At 41.5% G+C, this 21,921-nt stretch overlaps 1 protein-coding gene across 2 annotated transcripts in view; it reads left to right on the forward strand.

The window, feature by feature from the left end:
• Positions 1-519: 519 nt before the first annotated feature.
• LOC134347934 (uncharacterized) overlaps positions 520-21,921 on the forward strand; it is a 105,977-nt gene continuing 84,575 nt past the window's right edge. The window contains exons 1-5 of one of the 2 annotated variants that reach the window (XM_063050582.1): positions 520-581; positions 13,298-13,370; positions 15,513-15,561; positions 18,312-18,346; positions 19,149-19,198. In XM_063050582.1, the coding sequence (XP_062906652.1) occupies positions 15,529-15,561; positions 18,312-18,346; positions 19,149-19,198 (118 nt within the window). In that variant the 5' untranslated portion in view covers positions 520-581; positions 13,298-13,370; positions 15,513-15,528. Of the gene's footprint in view, positions 599-13,297; positions 13,371-15,512; positions 15,562-18,311; positions 18,347-19,148; positions 19,199-21,921 lie in introns of both variants that reach the window. The other variant, XM_063050583.1, reaches the window with a different exon arrangement.

A 21,921-nucleotide genomic window follows, 5' to 3' on the forward strand; every position in this document is an offset into this window, starting at 1 on the left:
TTTTAAGGCGCCAGGACCTGACTTCGCCCCTTCTCCTGTCAGTAGAAACAGATCCACCGGGCTTAGAGGCTAAGCCACACGAGAAGGCCAGGAGTTGGACTTGGTTGTCAGAGGCTATTTGAGTTGCATGCCATGAGAAGCACTTTTAGGTAGTGGGAACTACCACTCCTCGGCTTGACAACCTTGGAACAATATTACTGATATATTAAATACACACACTTATATTTTGGGGGAAAAGCTGCGATGATCTTATATTCAATGTGTAGAATTTAACAGCATCCCCACAGAGAGAGTGGGAAATCATATTCAAGATGGCCAACACCTCTGAATTTCAGTATTCAGTGGGTCGCCCACCGACATCTCATGGCCCTTCCCCACAACAGCGCCATTGCCACTCAAATGGACCGCGAAAAACTCTCACCCTTGGGGTTTCCGATGGCGAACTCCGGGCTGCCTGTAGTTGGCGATGGGCGCCGTGTGATGGCGCTGCGGAGGGCGTTGTCGGCTCTGACCTGACCCGCTAGATCGGCTTGTTCTTTGGCGTTAGCTCGGGAATTGTCGTCTCTCCGGGAAAACGCGCAGTGAGTGGTGAATAAATGTGGGTTTTGTAGATAAAGGCCGTCTCGGGTAAACGTGCCGCATTTTGCTTCCCTCTTCTGGTTGTGAAGTTTGTTATCGGCTAAGTAAGGAGCTGAGAAGCAGTTTGAGAGTCGGGGCCGAGCTGGAACATCACTGCAGCTTCAGCCCTACACTGAAGTTACCTTTTACTTTCTGCAAGAATCCTCTTCCTAAGGTTTCCTTGATAAAATTCTGTCTAATCCACTAATTGGAGCTAATTTTTAAAGAGTTTTAAATTTCACCTTTATGGCGTACACGGTAAATCGAGTAGTAAACTTCCTGTGACCCGAATTATAAAAGTTCTGTAACCCCAGATTTAGTTACTTCCCTGTTGTACTGGTTCTGGTCATGAAATTAACAACAACAGTTTTGCTTTCTGCCTCGGTATCTTTGCCAGTGGTGACTTTCTGTGATGCAGAAAGTCGTTTTTTTTAATTTCTCATTCATCTGTTGTCTATCAGGCAGCAAAATCTTTCAAAATACAGCGTCCACATTAACGCATGATATTACCGAGCATCAACTCTCCAGACCTGAGATGAAGGGTCACTGGCATGAAATAGCAACTGATTTTCTCTCTCCAAAAAATGAACTGGATGGGGACCAATTTCCTAGCGGGAAGGTTTATTGATCCAACACTGTAGGGTAGTGGTCACCAACCTTTTTAAGCCCAAATCCCCTACCTCGACCTTAGTGAAAGGCGAGATCTACCTACTAAATCGTTCAGAGAAAAAACAGCTCAGATTGTACTGCCAATTTGAGGCCTTTTATTTGGGCTAATTGTATTTGAATTACACAAAATACTTTTGTCAAACTTTCAAATTAATTCAAACAAGTAAACTCTGTAACTAGCATATCTTTCTTTAAGAATATTACAATACTTCACACCTTTAATTCTAAGTTTCATTATTTAATTTTATTTCACCACGAAAAATGAATGATAAAAGTTGACTGTTGCACTCAGTGTGATGACTGGGGCTGAATACTTATTGCTGGTTCCCTGAAATTTGGCTCATAACTACTGACAGCCAGTCTGAGACAGTCTGTGAGGTGTCTGGCAGTAAGACAGCTCCTGTACTTAGATTTAATAATTTTTCATCTGTGAAAATGCAATTTCACTTAGATAAGTTGACCCGAAGTAGGCACTGACTTTTAGTGCTATAAAACCAATGTGCACACTGCGCATTGCTGGGGCCCCATCAGTAGTAATTGCCACCAGTTTATGAATGAGGTTGTCATTTTCACAGACGTCTTTTTAAAACTCATTGTAAATATCCTCACCTCTTGTTCTCTCCTTTAATTGCAAAAGAGTGAGGAAGTCCTCCTTTGTTGTAAAATCCTGGAAAGCCATTCTGACAAATACAACAAGCTGAGCTGTTTGCATTACATCCAGGGATTCATCAAATTGTAGTGAAAAATATCCACGTCCTCTGACAGTGACTCTACTCTCCTTGTCACTGTTGCAGGGCCAAGCGGTATATTATGTATTGTGGTTGTGATGTCGTTTTTGTTTTTAAAGTCATTAAAACAGTCTCTGCAGTAATGGCCATTGCTTCCCTGAATAAATCGCCATCTGTAAAAGGCTTTTTGTGTTTAGCCAAAAGATGACTTACTCGAAATGATGCTTCAATAGCAGCCTTATTTTGAGCAGCATGTTTTGTGAAAAACGATTGTTGGGCCTTCAACCCTGATTTCAGCTCCTCAACTTTCCTGGCATGAATTGTGCTCTTTTGGTGGGGTGGGGTAGGTGTCTTTAAATTTCTGGTGGTTGGTGTTGTGGTGCCACTCCAGATTACCTCTTTTAGTCAGTGCGGGTGTTTGGTGGCACAACATACATACACACTTGTCTTTCATCAAGGTAAATAGAAATTCCTCTTCCCATTCTGGATGGAATTTGTACCTGGAGCTTCCGCCATGCTTCAGCATATCACGAGTGAGTGCCGTATGTTGATGTTTGCGACAGTCTGTACTCTTATCCAGAGGTCCCCAACATCCGGGCCGCGAAGAATGCAGCGGTGCAGCGGTGGCCAGAATGCACCCAGCACATCTTTAAGAAAAAAAGCTGAAATAAACAAGCTAATTAATTAGGTGCCACCTGGCACATAAATGTCGGCCCAGATCAGAGGCGAAGCAATCGGCAATCGCCTCTGATCTGGGCCGACATTTACGTGCCAGGCGGCACCTAATTAATTAGTTTGTTTATTTCAGCTTTTTTCTTAAAGATGTGCTGGGTGCGTTCCTACTACTGCTGTACCGCTGCATTCTTCGCAGCCCGGTGGTTGGGGACCGCTGTGTATCTGGTTTAATTGGTCACTTTGATGCAGCACAAGCTACGCGGAAAACGCAGTTCATGGCGGGGATGTTACACACATGCGCACTGGGCAGAAAGAACGGAACTAAAACCCCACAACCTGGAAACGATCTCTCTTTACAAACAGCTTTGTAGCAAAAGTATTGCTGTATTACCATTATCCTAATTAATATTACTTATTTTTATAATGCTCACTTTACAACAGTACTTGTATATTTATTTTTGATTTTTGTCGGGATCTACTGGGAAAGTCTCAAAGATCGACCGGTCGATTGCAATCGACAGGTTGGCGACCCCTACTATAGGGTTTAAGCTAGAGTTGCAGGGTGATGGGAACCAGAGTGCCACAACAATTTGACCTTAGACAAAGTTAGGAATCAAAAGGTTGAGCCTGGTGCGACTGGTATCCTGAGCTCCGTATATCTCAATGCAAGAAGTATCATAGGAAGGGCGGATGAGCTTAGGGCATGAATCAACACCTGGAATTATGATATTGTAGCCATTAGTGAGACTTGATTGCAGGAGGGGTAGGACTGGCAGCTCAGTATTCTGTGGTTCTGTTTTCGATGTGACTGAGTGGGAGGAGTAGCGTTATTAGGGTAAAATGTCACAGCAGTGCTCTGTCAGGACAGACTGAAGAACTCAACTAGTGAAATGGATGGAACTGCAAAATAAAAACAAGCTATGACCACTTTAATGGGGCTGTATTACAGACCACTCAACAGTCCTTGGGATTTAGGGGAACAAATTTGTAAAGAGATCGCAGACTGTTGCTAGAAACCTAAGGTTGTAGTAGGCGATTTTAACTTTCCACATATTGACTGGGAATCCCATACTGTAAAAGGACTAGATAGGACAGAGTTTGTCAAATGTGTTCTGGAAAGTTTCTTTCATCAGTCCCAATGAGAGAGCATGCCATACTGGATCTGCTATTAGGGAATGAGACAGGGCAGGTGACAGAAGTTTGTGTAGGGGAACATTTTACATCCAATGACCACAATGTCATTAGTTTCAAAGTAGCTATGCAAAAAGATAGGTCTGGCCCATGGATTGAGATTCTAAATTGGAGAAAGGCCCATTTTGATGGTATCAGAAATGATGTGGCAAATGTGATTGGGACAAGCTGTTTTCTGGCAAAGGTGTACTTGGAAGTGGGAAGCCTTCAAAAATGAAATTTTGAGAGTACAAAGCCTGTCAGAATAATAGGTAAAGATAACAAATGTAGGGAACCTTGGTTTTCAAAATATATTGAGGCCCTGGTTAAGAGAAAAAAGGAGGCACATAGCAGGTTTAAGCAAGTAGGAACAAATGAGGTGTTTTCAGAGTACAAGAAATGCAAGGGAACACTCAAGAAAGAAATCAGGAAGGCTAAATGAAGGCATGAAGTTGCTGTAGCAGACTAGGTGAAGGAGAATCCTTATGGATTGTACAGATATGTTAAGAGAAAAGGATTTCAGGGGCCAAAATTAGTCCTCTGGAAGACCAGAATGGCAATCCATGTGTGGAGCCAAAACAGATGAAGAGATCTTATTTTCAACTGTATTTACTCGGGACACAGAGACAAATACAGAGTCTATCGAAGTGAGGCAAAGTGGCATTAACTTCATGGACCCTGTACAGATTTACAGATTACAGAGGAGATGTTTGCCACCCTGAGGCAAATCAGGGTGGATAAATCCCCACAGTCTGACAAGTTGTGCCCTTGGACCTTACGGGAGGCAAGTGCAGAAATTGACGGTGTCCTAACAGATATAGTTAATACATCCTTAGTGATGAGAGGCACCAGAAGACTGGAGGACAGCTGATGTTCCACTACTTAAAAAAGGCTCTGAAATGGAAACCAGGAAATTATAGGCAGATAAATCTGACATTACTTGTGGGTAAGTCATTGGAAGGTATTTTAAGGGACTGGATATATAAGTATTTGGATAGACATGGATTATTTAAGGATAGTCAGCATGGCTTCGGGTGTGGTAGGTCATGTGTTGCACTTTGGTAGGACCAATCAGAGTAGGAACTTGCACAGTGAATGGTCGCGCACTGAGGGGTGTGATAGAACAAAGGAATCTGGGAATACAAGTCCATAATTCATTGAAAGTGGCATCACAGGTAGATTGGGTTGTAAAGAAAGCTTTTGGCACATTGGCCTTCATAAACCTAAGTATTGAATATAGGAGATGGGATGTTATGTTGAAGTTGTATAGGATATTAGTGAGGCTTAATTTGGAGTACACCCTATCCTCTTAATATGCGGGGGATATGTTCCTTGAAGTTAACACATAATGTGAATAATTATTTAAACGGAGAAAATAGGGATGCGTTCCAGAGGGCTTCCTAAATATGTTTTATCTGTTATTTATTCACATTTTCATACCAATACGACACAAAAGCAGTACTACAAGACAACATTTGTATTATATTTCATCAATTTAAGGTCATATTCAATGTAATAAATCATAGAAAGTTAACATCCCAGGGTGTACAGTACTCCCCAACAGTGGCAGGTGTGTTCGCTCTGGGAGATAAGTGGTTGTTGTGGTGTCGGGCAGCTTTACATAGATAAGGTGGATGGTTGTGGTCGTCAGGATCATATCAAGCGCAGCAAGGGGTGAAGGAAGACTCACAGAACTCTTAGAACTGCTGGAAGCAGACGGTGTTACTGATTTGAATAAAGTGGTGAGGGTTGTTTGCTTGGCAGCATTTTGTTTTAAATTTGCTTGTAGGGAAGAAGGGTTGACGGCAGGGAACAACTGAAATGCTGACTCCGTTCTAAACGTGGGTCCATGTCCATCGCCATTTGTGCCAAGTGTTCCGACTTCCACCATTCCCTCACCGTTGGTAAACTCCCAGGATTTTCAAAATCGTCTGTTGCTTGCAGCATCTGAGAGATAGTTCGCAGTTAAAAAAAAATACGCACATGTGAGGTGGCAGTTCTGGACCAAACTTGAATCACTGAAGGAATGCTCAATACAACGCTTCTGGTAAATGGCGGCGCATGTGAATGCAGCAGCCTCACAGGGGCCAACCAAGAGTGCTTTTCTCTTTGTAAAATTTGTTTTTTACAATCTGAAGACAATTCTACTCCAAGAACATCAGGTACTGCAGGGCTACTCCATTAGTGAGCTGTTCGTGGATCAGAAAAGCTGGACTGGTGTTGGGGCATAGCTGGCTGAGATGTTGGTGAAGGAGCCAGCCAGGGTGTCGGAAAGGGCCGGCTGTGATGTTGAAGAAGGATACAGTCGGGATATCAGGAAAGAAGACAGTCGGGATGTCGGAGGAGCTGACCTGGCTGCAGATCGTGTTGGGGCCTGCTACTTGGAAGCATCAGAGTTGGTGCAGTATAACTGTGGGAGATTGTCTTGGGCATTTCAATTACAATTACAAGACTCTGTTAGATGGTGATAATGTAAGTTGCTGCAGTCCTTTACCCTTATCTGGTGTTGAGAAAGTTGTCATGAGAGCTGTGTAGCCTCAGTTGTAGCATGAACTAGGCCTCAAGTCTTGGGCTTACCACCTGTTGCAGACCAGGTGAGAGACGTGGAAGTGTACTGTCCACGCTGGGCTGGAGCCTGGCCTCTCCTGTTGCTGCTGCCCTTCCGTGTTCAAGCAGTGCAATGATAGACTGGATTGTGTGTGTCTGTACACTGCCAGGGGATTGTACCATCGATTGTCGAACATTGTTGCTCAGGTTCTTAGATATATATATGTTTTTTTTCAAGTGAATATGTTTCTTTGCTCATTATTTTGAATTATGTTACTCACTGTTTTTGAATGTTATTCATTATTTTGAAATTTGCTTCCTATTTTGAATGTTTTGCACCTTGGCCACAGAGGAACACTGTTTCATTCAGCTGTATCTATGTATGGTTTGAATGATAATTAAACTTGATTTGATTCTGATTTTGACCTGTGGCAGGGGTTGTATTCTATCACCTACTATAAAACGAAAACAGGTGACATAGGTAACAACAAGGTTTCACTCCCAGATTGGCTCAGTACCTTTTATGCTTGCTTTGATAATCAAAACATGGAGGCATCTTGACAAAATCGCTGTGATGTTTGTCTTCTGGGGGGTGCTCATGGAGTGAGCTGTACTTTGGCATTGCTCCATTCCCTTTATCTTTTCTACATGTAACCACTGTTATCTACTTTACCTATACCTACACTAAACGATTTATACTACAAATACATCTTTGAACTTTTACTTACTGAAAATGTATACCAGAGGATGAGAAGTTAAAAACGGGAAGGGCTCCGGCAGGAATGGAAAAAAAGATGGTGATCCTGAAGCATCGAAGGAGGCTCCACGAACTGTTGAAGCAATGAAGAAACTTCTAGAGGATACAATTAATCAAAGACTCACCATAATTGAAGGAGTGGTGAAGATGACTCAAGATGGTACTAAATCGTTCAGATGTGAAATCGATCAACAACAAGTTAGAATCTCAGAACTAGACGAAGATGGCCGCAAAAGGGATTGAAAAATTGAAGCTCTTGAAAAAAGTTTAACTTCGGTAACTCAGCAGTTGGAGCGTTATAAAGCCAAGACTATTGATCTTGAAAATTGCTCTCGACGACAGAATCTGCGAATAATTGGTTTTCCTGAGGATGTTGAGACAGGAGATCCTACTGAATACTTTTCTAAATTGTTAGTGGATGTTTTTGGTTCAGATATATTGGAGGAACCCCCACTGTTAGACTGTGCACACCGTTCTTTACGTTTTAAACTGGCGAAACAAGCCAGACCGAGGCCAGTCATCATTCGGTTTCAGTATGTTCATGTTAAGGAACAAGTGATTCGAGCTGCTCGGCAGAAAGATATGTTTGAGTTTCAAAGTTTTAAATTTCGAATTAGAACCATAGAACCATAGAAACTACAGCACAGAAACAGGCCTTTTGGCCCTTCTTGGCTGTGCTGAACCATTTTCTGCCTAGTCCCACTGACCTGCACACGGACCATATCCCTCCATACACCTCCCATCCATGTATCTGTCCAATTTATTTTTAAATGTTAAAAAAGAACCCGCATTTACCACCTCGTCTGGCAGCTCATTCCATACTCCCACCACTCTGTGTGTGAAGAAGCCCCCCCCTAATGTTCCCTTTAAACTTTTCCCCCCTCACCCTTAACCCATGTCCTCTGGTTTTTTTCTCCCCTTGCCTCAGTGGAAAAAGCCTGCTTGCATTCACTCTATCTATACCCATCATAATTTTATATACCTCTATCAAATCTCCCCTCATTCTTCTACGCTCCAGGGAATAAAGTCCTAACCTATTCAACCTTTCTCTGTAACTGAGTTTCTCAAGTCCCGGCAACATCGTTGTAAACCTTCTCTGCACTCTTTCAACCTTATTTATATCCTTCCTGTAATTTGATGACCAAAACTGAACACAATACTCCAGATTCGGCCTCACCAATGCCTTATACAACCTCATCATAACATTCCAGCTCTTATACTCAATACTTCGATTAATAAAGGCCAATGTACCAAAAGCTCTCTTTACGACCCTACCTACCTGTGACGACACTTTTAGGGAATTTTGTATCTGTATTCCCAGATCCCTTTGTTCCACTGCACTCCTCAGTGCCTTACCATTAACCCTGTATGTTCTACGTTGGTTTGTCCTTCCAACGTGCAATACCTCACACTTGTCAGTATTAAACTCCATCTGCCATTTTTCAGCCCATCTTTCCAGCTGGTCCAAGTCCCTCTGCAGGCTCTGAAAACCTTCCTCACTATCTACTACACCTCCAATCTTTGTATCATCAGCAAACTTGCTGATCCAATTTACCACATTATCATCCAGATCATTGATATAGATGACAAATAACAATGGACCCAGCACTGATCCCTGTGGCACACCACTAGTCACAGGCCTCCACTCAGAGAAGCAATTCTCTACCACCACTCTCTGGCTTCTTCCATCGAGCCAATGTCTAATCCAATTTACCACCTCTCCATGTATACCTAGCGACTGAATTTTCCTAACTAACCTCCCATGCGGGACCTTGTCAAAGGCCTTACTGAAGTCCATGTAGACAATATCCACTGCCTCACCCTTCATCCACTTTCCTGGTAACCTCCTCGAAAAACTCCAACAGATTGGTCAAGCATGACCTACCACGCACAAAGCCATGTTGACTCTCCCTAATAAGCCCCTGCCTATCCAAATGCTTGTAGATTCTGTCTCTTAGTACTCCCTCCAATAGCTTACCTACTACTGACGTTAAACTCACCGGCCTATAATTTCCTGGATTACTTTTCGATCCTTTTTTAAACAACGGAACAACATGAGCCACTCCCCAATCTTCCAGCACTTCACCCGTAGACAGCGACATTTTAAATATTTCTGCCAGGGCCCCCGCAATTTCAACACCAGTCTCCTTCAAGGTCCGAGGGAACACTCTGTCAGGTCCCGGGGATTTATCCACTTTAATTTTCCTCAAGACAGCAAGCACCTCCTCCTTTTCAATCTGTACAGTTTCCATGGTCTCACTACTTGATTCCCTCAATTCCATAGATTTCATGCCAGCTTCCTTAGTAAATACAGACGCAAAAAACCTATTTAAGATCTCCCCCATTTCCTTTGGTTCCGCACAAAACCGACCACTCTGATCTTCAAGAGGACCAATTTTATCCCTTACAATCCTTTTGCTCTTAATATACTTGTAAAAGCTCTTTGGATTATCCTTCACTTTGACTGCCAAGGCAACCTCATGTCTTCTTTTAGCCCTCCTGATTTCTTTCTTAAGTATTTTCTTGCACTTCTTATACTCCTCAAGCACCTGATTTATCCCCTGTTTCCTATACAACTCCCTCTTCTTCTTTATCAGAGTTGCAATATCCCTTGAGAACCAAGGTTCCTTATTCCTATTCAATTTGCCTTTAATCCTGACAGGAACATACAAACTCTGCACTCTCAAAATTTCCCCATTGAAGGCTTCCCACCTACCAATCACATCTTTGCCGGAGAACAACCTGTCCCAATCCACGCTTTTTAGATCCTTTCTCATTTCTTCAAATTTGGCCGCCTTCTAGTTCAGAACCTCAACCCTAGGACCAGATCTATCCTTGTCCATGATCAAATTGAAACTAATGGTGTTATGATCACTGGAACCAAAGTGCTCCCCTACACAGACTTCTGTCACTTGCCCTAATTCGTTACCTAACAGGAGATCCAATATTGCATCCCCTCTAGTTGGTCCCTCTATATATTGATTTAGAAAACTTTCCTGAACACATTTTACAAACTCTAAACCATCTAGACCCCTAACAGTATGGGAGTCCCAATCAATGTATGGAAAATTAAAATCCCCTACCACCACAGCTTTATGTTTCCTGCAGTTGCCTGTTATCTCTCTGCAGATTTGCTCTTCCAAGTCTCGTTGACTATTGGGTGGTCTGTAATACAATCCCACTAATGTGGCCATACCTTTCCTGTTTCTCAGCTCCACCCATAAGGACTCAGTAGACAAGCCCTCTAATCTGTCCTGCCTGAGCACTGCAGTAATATTTTCCCTAACAAGCTACTCCCCCACCTTTCATTCCTCTGCCTCGATCCCATCTGAAACATCGGAACCCTGGAATATTAAGCTGCCAGTCCTGCCCCTCCTGTAGCCAAGTTTCACTAATTGCTACAACATCATAATTCCACGTGTCGATCCACGCCCTCAACTCATCCGCCTTCCCCGCAATACTCCTAGCATTGAAATATATACACCTTGTTGAGGATTTCAGCCAAGAAGTATTGAAAGAACGGATGGCTTTTAAACCACAGATGTCAGAATTTTATCGTCAGAGTTATAAAATAGCGTTACTGACAACTCTCGTCGTTTGTTTAAAACTCCGACTGAAGCTCAAATTTTTCTCGACAATTTGTCTTCCTCTGCTGAAGACTAATTAATGCACTGTTTTTTCTTTTCTTTGATCTGTTTTTCATTTCCTTTTTTTAAAAAAAAGTTAATATTTAGTTTATAGAATTAGAATTTTATATTCTGAGGGTTTTTGCCTTGATCTCGTAGTGTAGATACATTTTACATTCTTAATTGATAGTACGCTTTTTTGTTAGTGATTTTGTATATCTCACTTTTAATATTTTTTTCCTCGAGAGCTATTTAGTTACAGTTTTAGTGTTTGTTTTCCTTTTTCTCAAAATGTTACTGGAGAAGTATTATATTTTAAGATGGTGGATTGCTTCCTCCTTCTTCGTAGAATTCTCTCTTCTTCTTGCGTCACTTCCAATCATTTATATACAAAAAACTAATAATATGAAAGCATCCTAATGGAGGGTGAACCAACAGAAAGCATCCTGATGGAGGGTGAATTCACAGAAAGCATCTGGCCCATTGGAAAAACCTGACCAAGTACTAAAGACCTGTGTGAATCTAATGGCAATAGTGTTGACCAATATCTTTAACCTCTCGCTTTGGCAGTCAAAGGTGCCCCTCTGCTTCAAGCAGGCTTCAAACTAGTGTCTGAGAAGAACGTGGTAAATTGCCTCATTGGCTATCTTCCAGAGGCACTTACATCCACTATAATGAAATGCTTCGAAAGTTTGGCGATGAAACATATCAACTCCTGCCTGAGAAGTGAGGTGGATCCACTCTGATTTTCCTACCGTCACAACAGGTTGACAGTGGATGCTATTTCATTGGTTCTTCACTTAATCCTGGAACATCTGGACAGTGAAGATGCTCTTCATTGACTACAGCTAGGCATTCAATACTATCATCGCTTCAAAACTAATCAATAAGGATCAAGTCTTAGGCCTCAATACCTTCTTGTGCAACTGAATCCTCGATTTCCTCACTTGCAGACTCCAGTCAGTTCAGATTGGAAACATCTCCTCCACATTCACCATCAGCACAGGTACACCACAAGGCTGTGTGCTTTACCCCCCTGCTCTACTGGCTTTATACTTATGACTGTGAGGCTAAGCACAGCTCCAGTGCCATATTTAAGTTTTCTGAATGACACCACTGATGTTGGCTGAATCAAAGGTGGTGATAAATCAGCTTATAAGAAGGAGGCTGAAAATCTGGCTGAGTGGTGCCACAACAACAACCTCTCATTCAATGTCAACAAGACCAAGGCGATGATTTTTACTTCAGGAGAAGAAAACCGGAGGTCTATGTGCCAGTCTTCATCGGGGGATCAGAGGTGAAGAGGGTCAGCAACTTTAAATTCGTCAGTGTTTTCATTTCAGGGGATCTGTCGTGGGTCTAGTCCGTAAGTGCCATTATGAAGAAAGCACAGCAGCGCCTCTATTTTCTTAGAAGTTTGCAAAGATTTGGCATCTCAAACTTAGATGAACATCTACAGATGCGTGGTTGAGAGTACATTGACTGTTTGCATCATGACCTGGTTTGGAAATACCAATGCCCTTGGTGAAAAGCCTGTAAAAAGTAGTGGATTTGGCTCAGTCTGTCACAGGTAAAGCCCTCCCCACCATTGAGCTCATCCACACGGAGCGCAATCACAGAGAAGCAGTATCCATCATCAGGACTCCCACCCTCCGGGCCATACTCTTTTCCCAATGCTGCCATCAGGAAGTAGGTACAGGAGCCTCAGGATCTGCACCACCACGATTCTGATCAGTTATTACCCCTCAACCGTAAGGTCTTGAACCAGAGGGGATGAATTCACTCAACTTCACTCGCCCCATCACTGAACTAGACCCACTTTAAAGGACTCCTCATCTCATGCTCTCGATATTTATTGCTTATTTATTAATAATTGTTTTTTCTCTCTCTCTTTTTGCATTTGCACATTTTTCCCTACATTGGTTGTTGTCTGCCATGTTAGGTGTGGTCTTTCATTCTGTCGTGTTTCTTATATTTATCATGATTGCTTGCAAGAAAAGGAATCTAAGGGCTGTATATGGTGACATATATGTACTTTGATAATAAGTTTACTTTGAATTTTGAACAGGATAGGAATATGAGTGATGGATAGATGTAGCCAGCTGGTGGCGGGGGGGGGGGGGTTATAATTCTTGGTAATGGGATGAGGCTGCTTAGGAGAAGGATAGAAAAATTGAATGAAGGAACAGCGACCCTGGGTGGAGTGAGAGAAGTGAGAATGGAACACAGGCTAACTGATCTAAAATAAATATAGCTGGTATCACATTTTAATCATTTTGTTTTTAATTGGAGTAGAAACCGTCATGCAAATCATTTTTGATGAGTTGCATTTTTACACACAAAAGGTGTGAGTAGATTATTTATACAATATAAACTACTTTTCAGGGATTTGATTTCTCATGATCATGTTCATGGAAAGTGTATATTGTTGCCTGCATTTAAACCTATAGCTGTCTTCAGTCAGTTATGTTTTGCTATGATATAATATGCATTTTTTATATTTATAGGTGAACCCCACATTACAGTCATCCAAGTCAGTGCAAAGTTGCACCTACAAAATTCATACCTATGTGAAAACCAGTAAGTAAATGTCAACTCACTTCCTGATGCATGTACAGATGATGCAAATCTGCATTACAAAAAATCATGACATGCCCTGTTTTCTGGTAACACCCTCCACCCCACCCCATCCCACCCCACCTCACCCCATCCCACCCCACCCCACCCCACCTCACCCCACCCCACCCCACCCCACCTCACCCCACCCCACCCCACCTCACCCCACCTCACCCCACCCCACCCCACCCCACCTCACCCCACCCCACCCCACCCCACCTCACCCCACCCCACCCCACCTCACCTCACCTCACCCTACCTCACCTCACCCCACCTCACCTCACCCCACCCCACCTCACCTCACCTCACCTCACCTCACCTCACCTCATCCCCCCACCCCCAGTGAGATGTAGAAATGTCTATATAAATAAACTGTAAATCTTAAACTACTAGTAAAGGCCCTTGGTAATAGATCTGTCTATTCAATTTGACTAATGGGCACTATAAATAAACTCTTCTCTCTGTGCCCCTCCCATGAACATTTCCCCAAAAGGGTCTTATTAGCATAAAGAAAGAACACTCTGGATAGTAAGACCAACTTTTGATTGGCTGTGGTTTTGTTTAGCAATTAACTTTTTCAATTTTAATTAGTGATTATGGCACCTGGATATAAGTCAAAATTGCTTTTGGCAAAGATAAATCTATATGACTATTTTATTTGTAGTTCCTGACTTATCTGAATATTTCCCATTGCATAATGCTTCAAATCACAAATTAAAAGGCTAAAATTTTTGTCAAACAACATTTTACTCGATCTGATGAGGTTCATTTACTCAAGGTATTTGTATTCTCTTAAGTGCTGCCTGCCTTTCGGACTGTTTCTGTCCAATCATCACATTTTACTACAACTATCCACGGTGACCTAGGAACTGTATGTTTATTGGTATCTTTGCATGAACAGCTTAAGTTCATACTTCAGATTTAGTGTTTATAACAATGGAAATGTTGTGGAATTTGAATATATCTAAAATTAGCTGTTGATATTATTTACGCCTTCTGAAGTATTTTCTTGGCTTTAGCTGTGGACTGAGGAAAAGCTATCTAGTTAAAATTGCCTCTAAATCCAACGCATCATTTTCCGCAACTTCCACTTCTTCAATGGGAACCTACTACTAAGCACATCTTTACTCCTCCCCTTCCTGTACTCTCTGTTTTCCGCAGGGATTCCTTCCTCCATGATCCCTTTGTCCATTTGTCCCTTCCCACTAATCTCTCCCCGGCACATATCCCTGCGGGTGACAGAAATGCTATACCTTCCTATTCACTTTCTCCTTCCCCTCCATTCATGCCTTCAAACTGTCCTTTTTGGTGAGGTAACACTTCACCAGTGAATATGTTGGAGTTGTCTATTGTATCCACTGCTCCTGATACAGTGTCCTCTATATTGGTGACATCCGATATAAATTGGAGGACCGCTTTGTTGAGCACCTCCATTCCATCTGCCAAATTTTTAATTCCTATCCCCATTCCAATTCCAACATGTCAGTCCAAAGACCCCCTCTTCTGGCATGATGAGGCTACTCTCAAGGTGGAGGAACAACACCTCATATTCTGTCTAGATTGCCTCCAAACTAAAGGCGTGAACATAGATTTCTCCTTCCAGTATCTTTCTTCTTTTCCCCTCACCCTTCCTCCTCCTGATCTCCATTCTGGCCTCTTACCTCATCTCCTCACCTGCCTACCACTTTGTCCTGGTGCCCCTCCTTCTTCCCCTTCCCCCCCATAATCCATTCTCCTCTCCTATCAGATTCTTTCTTCTCCAGTGCTTCACCTTTTCTACCCACCTGGCTTCACCTATCACCTTCTAGCTTGTCCCCTTTCCCCTCAGCCGCCTTTTTATTCTGTTGTCTTCCCTATTGTTTCAGTCCTAGTGAAGGGTCTTGGGCCAAGATGGCAGCTGTTTATTTATTTTCATAAATACTGCTTGACCTGCTGGAGTTCCGATAGCATTTTGTGTGCTTTGCTCTGGATTTACAGCATGTGCTGGATCTCTTGTGTTTAAAAAGAAATAAAATGCCTTTATATTTGTGATAGTTTGATTTCTCAACCATTGGCTGTTTTTCATCATTGCTGTGTTGATTTCTAATAATTAATCACATTTCTTAGGATCTCCATTCTTAGAATGGATGAAAAGAAAAAGTTGGAAAAATCCTCTGTAAGTACATTTTTAAGTATATGGTACATAAGACTTATAGATGAATGTGAAGATCATGAAATAATCTTATTTAGTACTTTCAGCTATCATTTTATTGACGAGGGAACACAAATATAAATTCACCGTGAACCAAGCCAGAACTCAAAATCTAGAAATAATTTCTAGACACACAGGTGACAATGTTAATGTCTGATACATAGCAACTGAAATAGAGTGGAAGTTTGATTCAACTTTGAGAAAGAAAGATTATGGGGATTGATGAAATTAATTATTTGGAGGGTGAGCAAACATCAGTAGATCATTAACACAGGCACAGAAAAGTTGATCTGGGTGGCTTATTTCTGTGTTGTAGATTCTTTATATATAAATAAAAGGAAGGAATTTTATCCTTAGTAATAAAATAGATATTTCCAGAAGTTTTATTACTTGTTCTTATGTTTCCCACATTAAAATTAATTTTTACAGAAGGCATCTACTTTTGGTGTGAACTATAGCTCATCCAGACTCAGAGCTCGAATCCATTGGCATAACTCTGCCAGTAGACTGATACTCTGTTCTTTTTGGAATTAACCCTAACCCGTTTCATAATATACTTACATTATACCTCTAGCTCTTCACATTGATTGTAATTTCTTATAGAATTAACTCCACTCCGAGTATAGAATAATGGTTTAGTTTCGTATTAACTCCAATCTTTCCTGAGGTTGTATTTCATCAAGTTATCTCTCCTTTTCTAACCTGCTTTTAACTATTTTAATTACTCAATAATTGTAAATCAGGATTTCAGCTGCCTAAGCTTTAAACTGTCAAGTACATGCTCTCACCCCCCCATCCTAACCTATTATGCTACTCTGCCTCTATTTGAGGCTCACCTGATAACCTAACTGATATGTCATGATATATTTTATGTGGTCATTTAACATGATCACATTAACCAACCATTGACTGAATTGAACATGAGTATGCGTTGACTGAAGACCATTAACAAAAGGTCTGATTCATTTATCAAGAAGAAGTGAAACAGCTTCCCTCTTTACCTATTTGTACCTAATTAAAATGAGGTTGCACTTAATGACGTTAGCATATTTGGGCATTTATTTCAGTCAGAATTGGAAAATTCAGGTTAAGTTTTTGTCGTCATCAGATCATTATTTTAATTTAAAAACTCCTAATACTTGAATGTAATTGCAGGAGGTTTGGATTATATTGAATAAGCTTGATGATCAGAAGTCAATCAGTGTAATTCTTGTAATTCTGTCACAGCAGCCACAGACTTTGCAAATAAGAATCCTTTTTCTATTACCCTTTATGTGGAAAAATCATTGTTCTAAACTTTATTCCTAAAGCATCTCTAGCTCTCAACAACTCCTTAATTCTTGATTTTGCAACATGAAAGAGTTTTCTTATAAAAAATATAGCAAGCCTTTCTTTCAATTTTTTAAAAATACTCATTAATCAAGTTTGTATATTAACTTTTGTACTGTAGCCATTGGTACAGTAATTGTCTGATGACAAGAAATGATTTTTTTCATGTTTTGACTCTTAAATTTATACAAAATAGACAATTGTGACTTTTCTTCTTTTACTCTGTGGGAAGATAGGTTGGTTCATCATCTTGGAGAAATTAAAGAGGCTAAAATTGGGCAATCCAAAAGAGATGGCTGCAGAGACATTTTACCTCAAGTTTGATCTTGCAGAAATCACCTAGTTTCTGGAACAGTTCCTTAGATTTAACTATGAGAACATTTGTATCTTTTTAACTAAAAGAGAAGGGAAAATAGCAAAAGGACTTGCATCAATCATGTAGGTTACAGAGAAATAATATTTAAGAAATAATATAATTAGGTAGAAAATTGTGCTTGGCAAGTCCAGTAATGCTGGGACTATAATCATCTGGGACTATAAAGCTTTTTTTTTTCAAATATTCATTAATTAAGTTTATATGTGTTGTTCAAATCTTATTTGATCAGGTACCACACAAAATAAGCATTCATAAAATTAATATGAAAGCAGTGCAGGAATAAATGGGTAATTATCTGGTTGATGGACCAACAGGTATACCACGCTGTGGCTTGTCTATTCACAATTAATATTAGTGAGAATGATGAGAAGAATAAAATGTTCCTAATTTTATGTGGGAAAGTGAATGTATTTCTTTATATGTCTGTATAAAGAAATAAATGGGCAGGAAAGTGGCAGAGTATAATCTTGAAAAATATGAGATTATGTACTTTGGTTGAATATGTACTTAGTAGAATAGAACAAGTATACCTCTCGAACAATAAAAAAAATAGATGTTACTGTACAATAGTCAGCTATATCAGTTTTTATGCAGTCCGTTGTAAACCTTTGAAATTCTCTGTCAGAGGACCGTGAATACTCAATCAAGGTTCACATCTGTAGAAATCTGTTACAAAGGAAATCCAGTCATATGAAGATCAGGCTGGAAAGAGATTAAGGCATGGGATCAGCCATGAAATTAAATGACAAAGCACACTCAAGTGCCCTATGGCATATAACAGTTTCTTATGTTATTCCTTAAAAAAATCATTATTTGTACTGTGTATCCATGGAAAGGCACAGTCACCCAATCTGTTTGCTAGTTCTGGAAGCCTACATGATGCATTATGTTTTGCAAAATAGTTTTGAAAAGGTTTTTGATGTGACCACTCTCAATGTGAAATACTGTTTATTGATGAAATTGAACCATGTTACATCGCTGTTTAATCACAATGTAAAATTTGTTTCAGATTAATTCCAGTGCACAAAATTCAAATGATGTGAGGTAAGAAATGCATCTGCAAGAAATAAATAGCAGCCATGCAAGAGGGGGTGTTCAAAGGACTGTGGTTGTAGTGGAGGTTTGAATTTCAGGGTGTATATGGTGACATATCTGTTCTTTGATAACAAGTTACTTTGAATGTTCAATACATGCTTAAACAAACATGCAAAAGCAGTGAGTATTTTCATCAAATGATCTCTTACTGTGGGTTTTAATTATAGTGACCTTATTATTTTTTATTCTGTTTGTGCCTATACTCTGCACAATTCTAGTTCCAGGATAGCAGCCAAACAGTTTCAATACTGTCAGTAAATTAAATTTGAATGGGATTCAAGTATCAGTAATAGGATTGTAAAACTACTAGATTGTCTTTTTAAATAAAAATCAGGGCTAATTTCCTTTAGGATATGAAATCTACCATCTTTGTTGCTTTGGCTCGGATGTGTATCCAAACCCACAGTAATGAGGCTGACACTTAACTTCTATCCTCCTATTAAGCCACTCAATTTTATAAAAAAGCTACTGCAGCTGTTCAAGTAGGCTCATCGCCTTCTCCAGGCAATTGTTAGTGAGCAACAGGTACTGGCTTTGTGGACATTGTCTATATTTCATGAAATTTACAAAAACCGATGGCATTCTTTGATTTATAAAGCATCTAGGCTCTTGGAAGGAAGCAGTACATATATCTTATGGTGCTACAACAATTATATTCATTGAGTAATCGACAGTAGAGATGTGAAGTTCAGAGGTTTAGTCTCTGCAGAGATAATTGGAAAATAAAAATCTTCCTAAATATCTTTTCTAGAACAAAGCAAGCATCAGGTGCAAGCAATGAAGTTTATCATCCTAAGAGAGGTAATAAATCTCTACCAGATTTCTAGATATTTTGTTAAGATTTCAAGTTTCTTTTAACCAAACAGGAATCTCTAATAGTATTTCTGTTTAGCAATCACAAGGATAGCCAATGCCAGGTATGTATCACTGTTTGCTAATGTTATTAGAAAATGATGGTTCAAACTTTTCTCACTACTTATTCAATGTACTGTCCAATGTAGCATATCTATATACTACTAAAACTCTTAGGCTCTGTCTGTCTGTTTATCACCTCCAATTAGCGGAAACGGTGCATTACAGCAGCACTTTTTTTGGCTAATTCGAATTAAAATGTGCTAACTTACAGAATGCAGGCAAAGTTCAAGGTTATATATTCGTATAAAATTGCTCATTCGCCAAAAATCAACAGGCTTGCTTTGAACCGAGACCCATCGGCCATCATGGAAATCGGGAAGCGACAGCCCGACGCATGCGCACGGCCAGCCTCAGAAGCGACACCTTCTGGAGCAAAAGGGCAGGGCAGCTCTATTTCATGGGGTCACATTCTGCTAATCACTATCAGCATGTGCAGGATTGGGACAGATCTAACTGCCAGCCATCAATAAGAGATAATTAAATCCTATTGTAATGACATACTCCGAGACACTCATAAAACCCTTTGCTGCAGTCAAAGGACAGTGGTGACTATATCACGTCCATTTAGGAGAGCGCCAGCCACATCATCAAGAATAATCAGCATCCTTTGCTGTTAGCACTTCGTATCTTCTATCCAGCGTTAGGGTAAAAAAAAAATGGTCAGCCTAATTATGCCGCGTAGAAAGGGAAGGGGGACATTATGGCCAAGAGATGACGCCAAACGTCGTCAGGAAACGGCAAGGAGAGGGAGAGATCAAGAATCAGATGAGGCCAGGGCCGCACGACTCCAGAATCAAAGAGTCAGGACAAAAAAAATCAGAGAAGAAGAGACAGAGGAAGAGAAGCATGCAAACAACAAACAACAGAAGAGATGAAGAGATGGGATGAATGGGCTGCACATCTCCAGAATGACAACGAGAGGCACAAGGGTGGCAGAGCAACACTCACAACACGCTGGAGGAACTCAGCAGGTCGGGCAGCATCCGTGGAAATGATCAGTCAACGTTTCGGGCCGGAACCCTTCGTCAGGGCTGAAGAGGGAGGAGGCAGAGGCCCTATAAAGAAGGTGGGGGGAAGGTGGGAAGGAGAAGGCTGGAAGGTTCCAGGTGAAAAACCAGTAAGGGGAAAGATCAAGGGGTGGGGGAGGGGATAGGCAGGAAAGGTGAAGAAGGAATAGGGGAAAGTACATTGGGTAGTAGAAGGAGGCGGAACCATGAGGGAGGTGATAGGCAGCTGGGGGGGGGGCAGAGTGAAACAGGAATGAGGGAAGGGAGGGGGAGGGAATTACCGGAAGTTGCAGAATTCAATGTTCATGCCCAGGGGCTGGAGACTACCCAGACTGTATATGAGGCGTTGCTCTTGCAACCTGAGTTTAGCCTCATCCTGGCAGTAGAGGAGGCCATGTATGGACATATCTGAATGGGAATGTGAAGTGTAGTTGAAGTGGGTGGCAACTGGGAGATCCTGACTGTTGTCGTGGACAGAGCGGAGATGCTCGACGAAGCAGCCCCCCAATCTGCGTTGGGTTTCACCGGTGTAGAGGAGGCCGCACCAGGAGCACCGGATGCAATAGATGACCCCAACAGACTCACAAGTGAAGTGTTGCCTCATCTGGAAGGACTGTTTGGGGCCCTGAATGGTGGCAAGAGAGGAGGTGTAGGGACAGATATAGCACTTACGCTTACAGGGATAAGTGCCGGGTGGGAGATCCGTGGGGAGGGACGTGTGGACCAGGGAGTCACGGAGGGACCGATCCCTGCGGAAAGTGGAGAGGGGTGGAGAGGAAAAGATATGCTTAGTGGTGAGGTGCTATTGAAGGTGTCAGAAATTGCGGAGGATAATGTGCTGGATCCAGAAGCTGGTGGAGTGGTAGATGAGGACAAGGGGAACTCTTGTCCCTGTTGTGGTGACAGGAGGATGGGGTGAGAGCCGAAGTGCGGGAAATGGAGGAGATGCGGGTGAGGGCATCACTGATGACAGCAGAAGGGAAACCATGATCCTGAAAGAAAGAGGACATTTGAGATGTCCTGGATGGCAGATAAACCAGAAACGATGCCATCAAAAGTGTCCTTCATTAAACTAGGAGGAGCTATATTTGCTTTGCTACGCGTCGTTCTTCTTTAATAAACTGAGGTTTACTACTTCAGTTTCCAAAGCAAAGCGATACCAATAGCATTCAGGAAAATTTATTGTTCATTCTGGTCATATCAGACTGCACTACCCTTCTCTCAAAGGGTGCCCCAACGGGTCACCCCGTTGTCTAGTCTAAACTGAGAATATAAATAATGATCGCATTTTTGACTACAGGTGTCCTCCGCTTTTCGAACGTTCGCTTTACGAAACCTCACTGTTAAGAAAGACCTACGTTAGTTACCTGTTTTCGCTAACAGAAGGTGTTTTCACTGTTACGATAAAAGGCAGCGCACGCCCCGAGCAGCCAAGCTCCTCCCCCGGAACTGCATTCTCACCAGCATTGCTTAAGCAGGTGCCTGTGAGCAGCTGTTTGCAAGATGAGTTCTACGGTATCGGAAAAGCCTAAAAGGGCTCGTAAGGGTGTTACACTTAACGTAAAACTAGACATAATTAAGCATTTTGATCGTGGTGAACGA

Source organism: Mobula hypostoma, chromosome 6, assembly GCF_963921235.1.
Source record: "Mobula hypostoma chromosome 6, sMobHyp1.1, whole genome shotgun sequence".
Taxonomy (NCBI): domain Eukaryota; kingdom Metazoa; phylum Chordata; class Chondrichthyes; order Myliobatiformes; family Myliobatidae; genus Mobula; species Mobula hypostoma.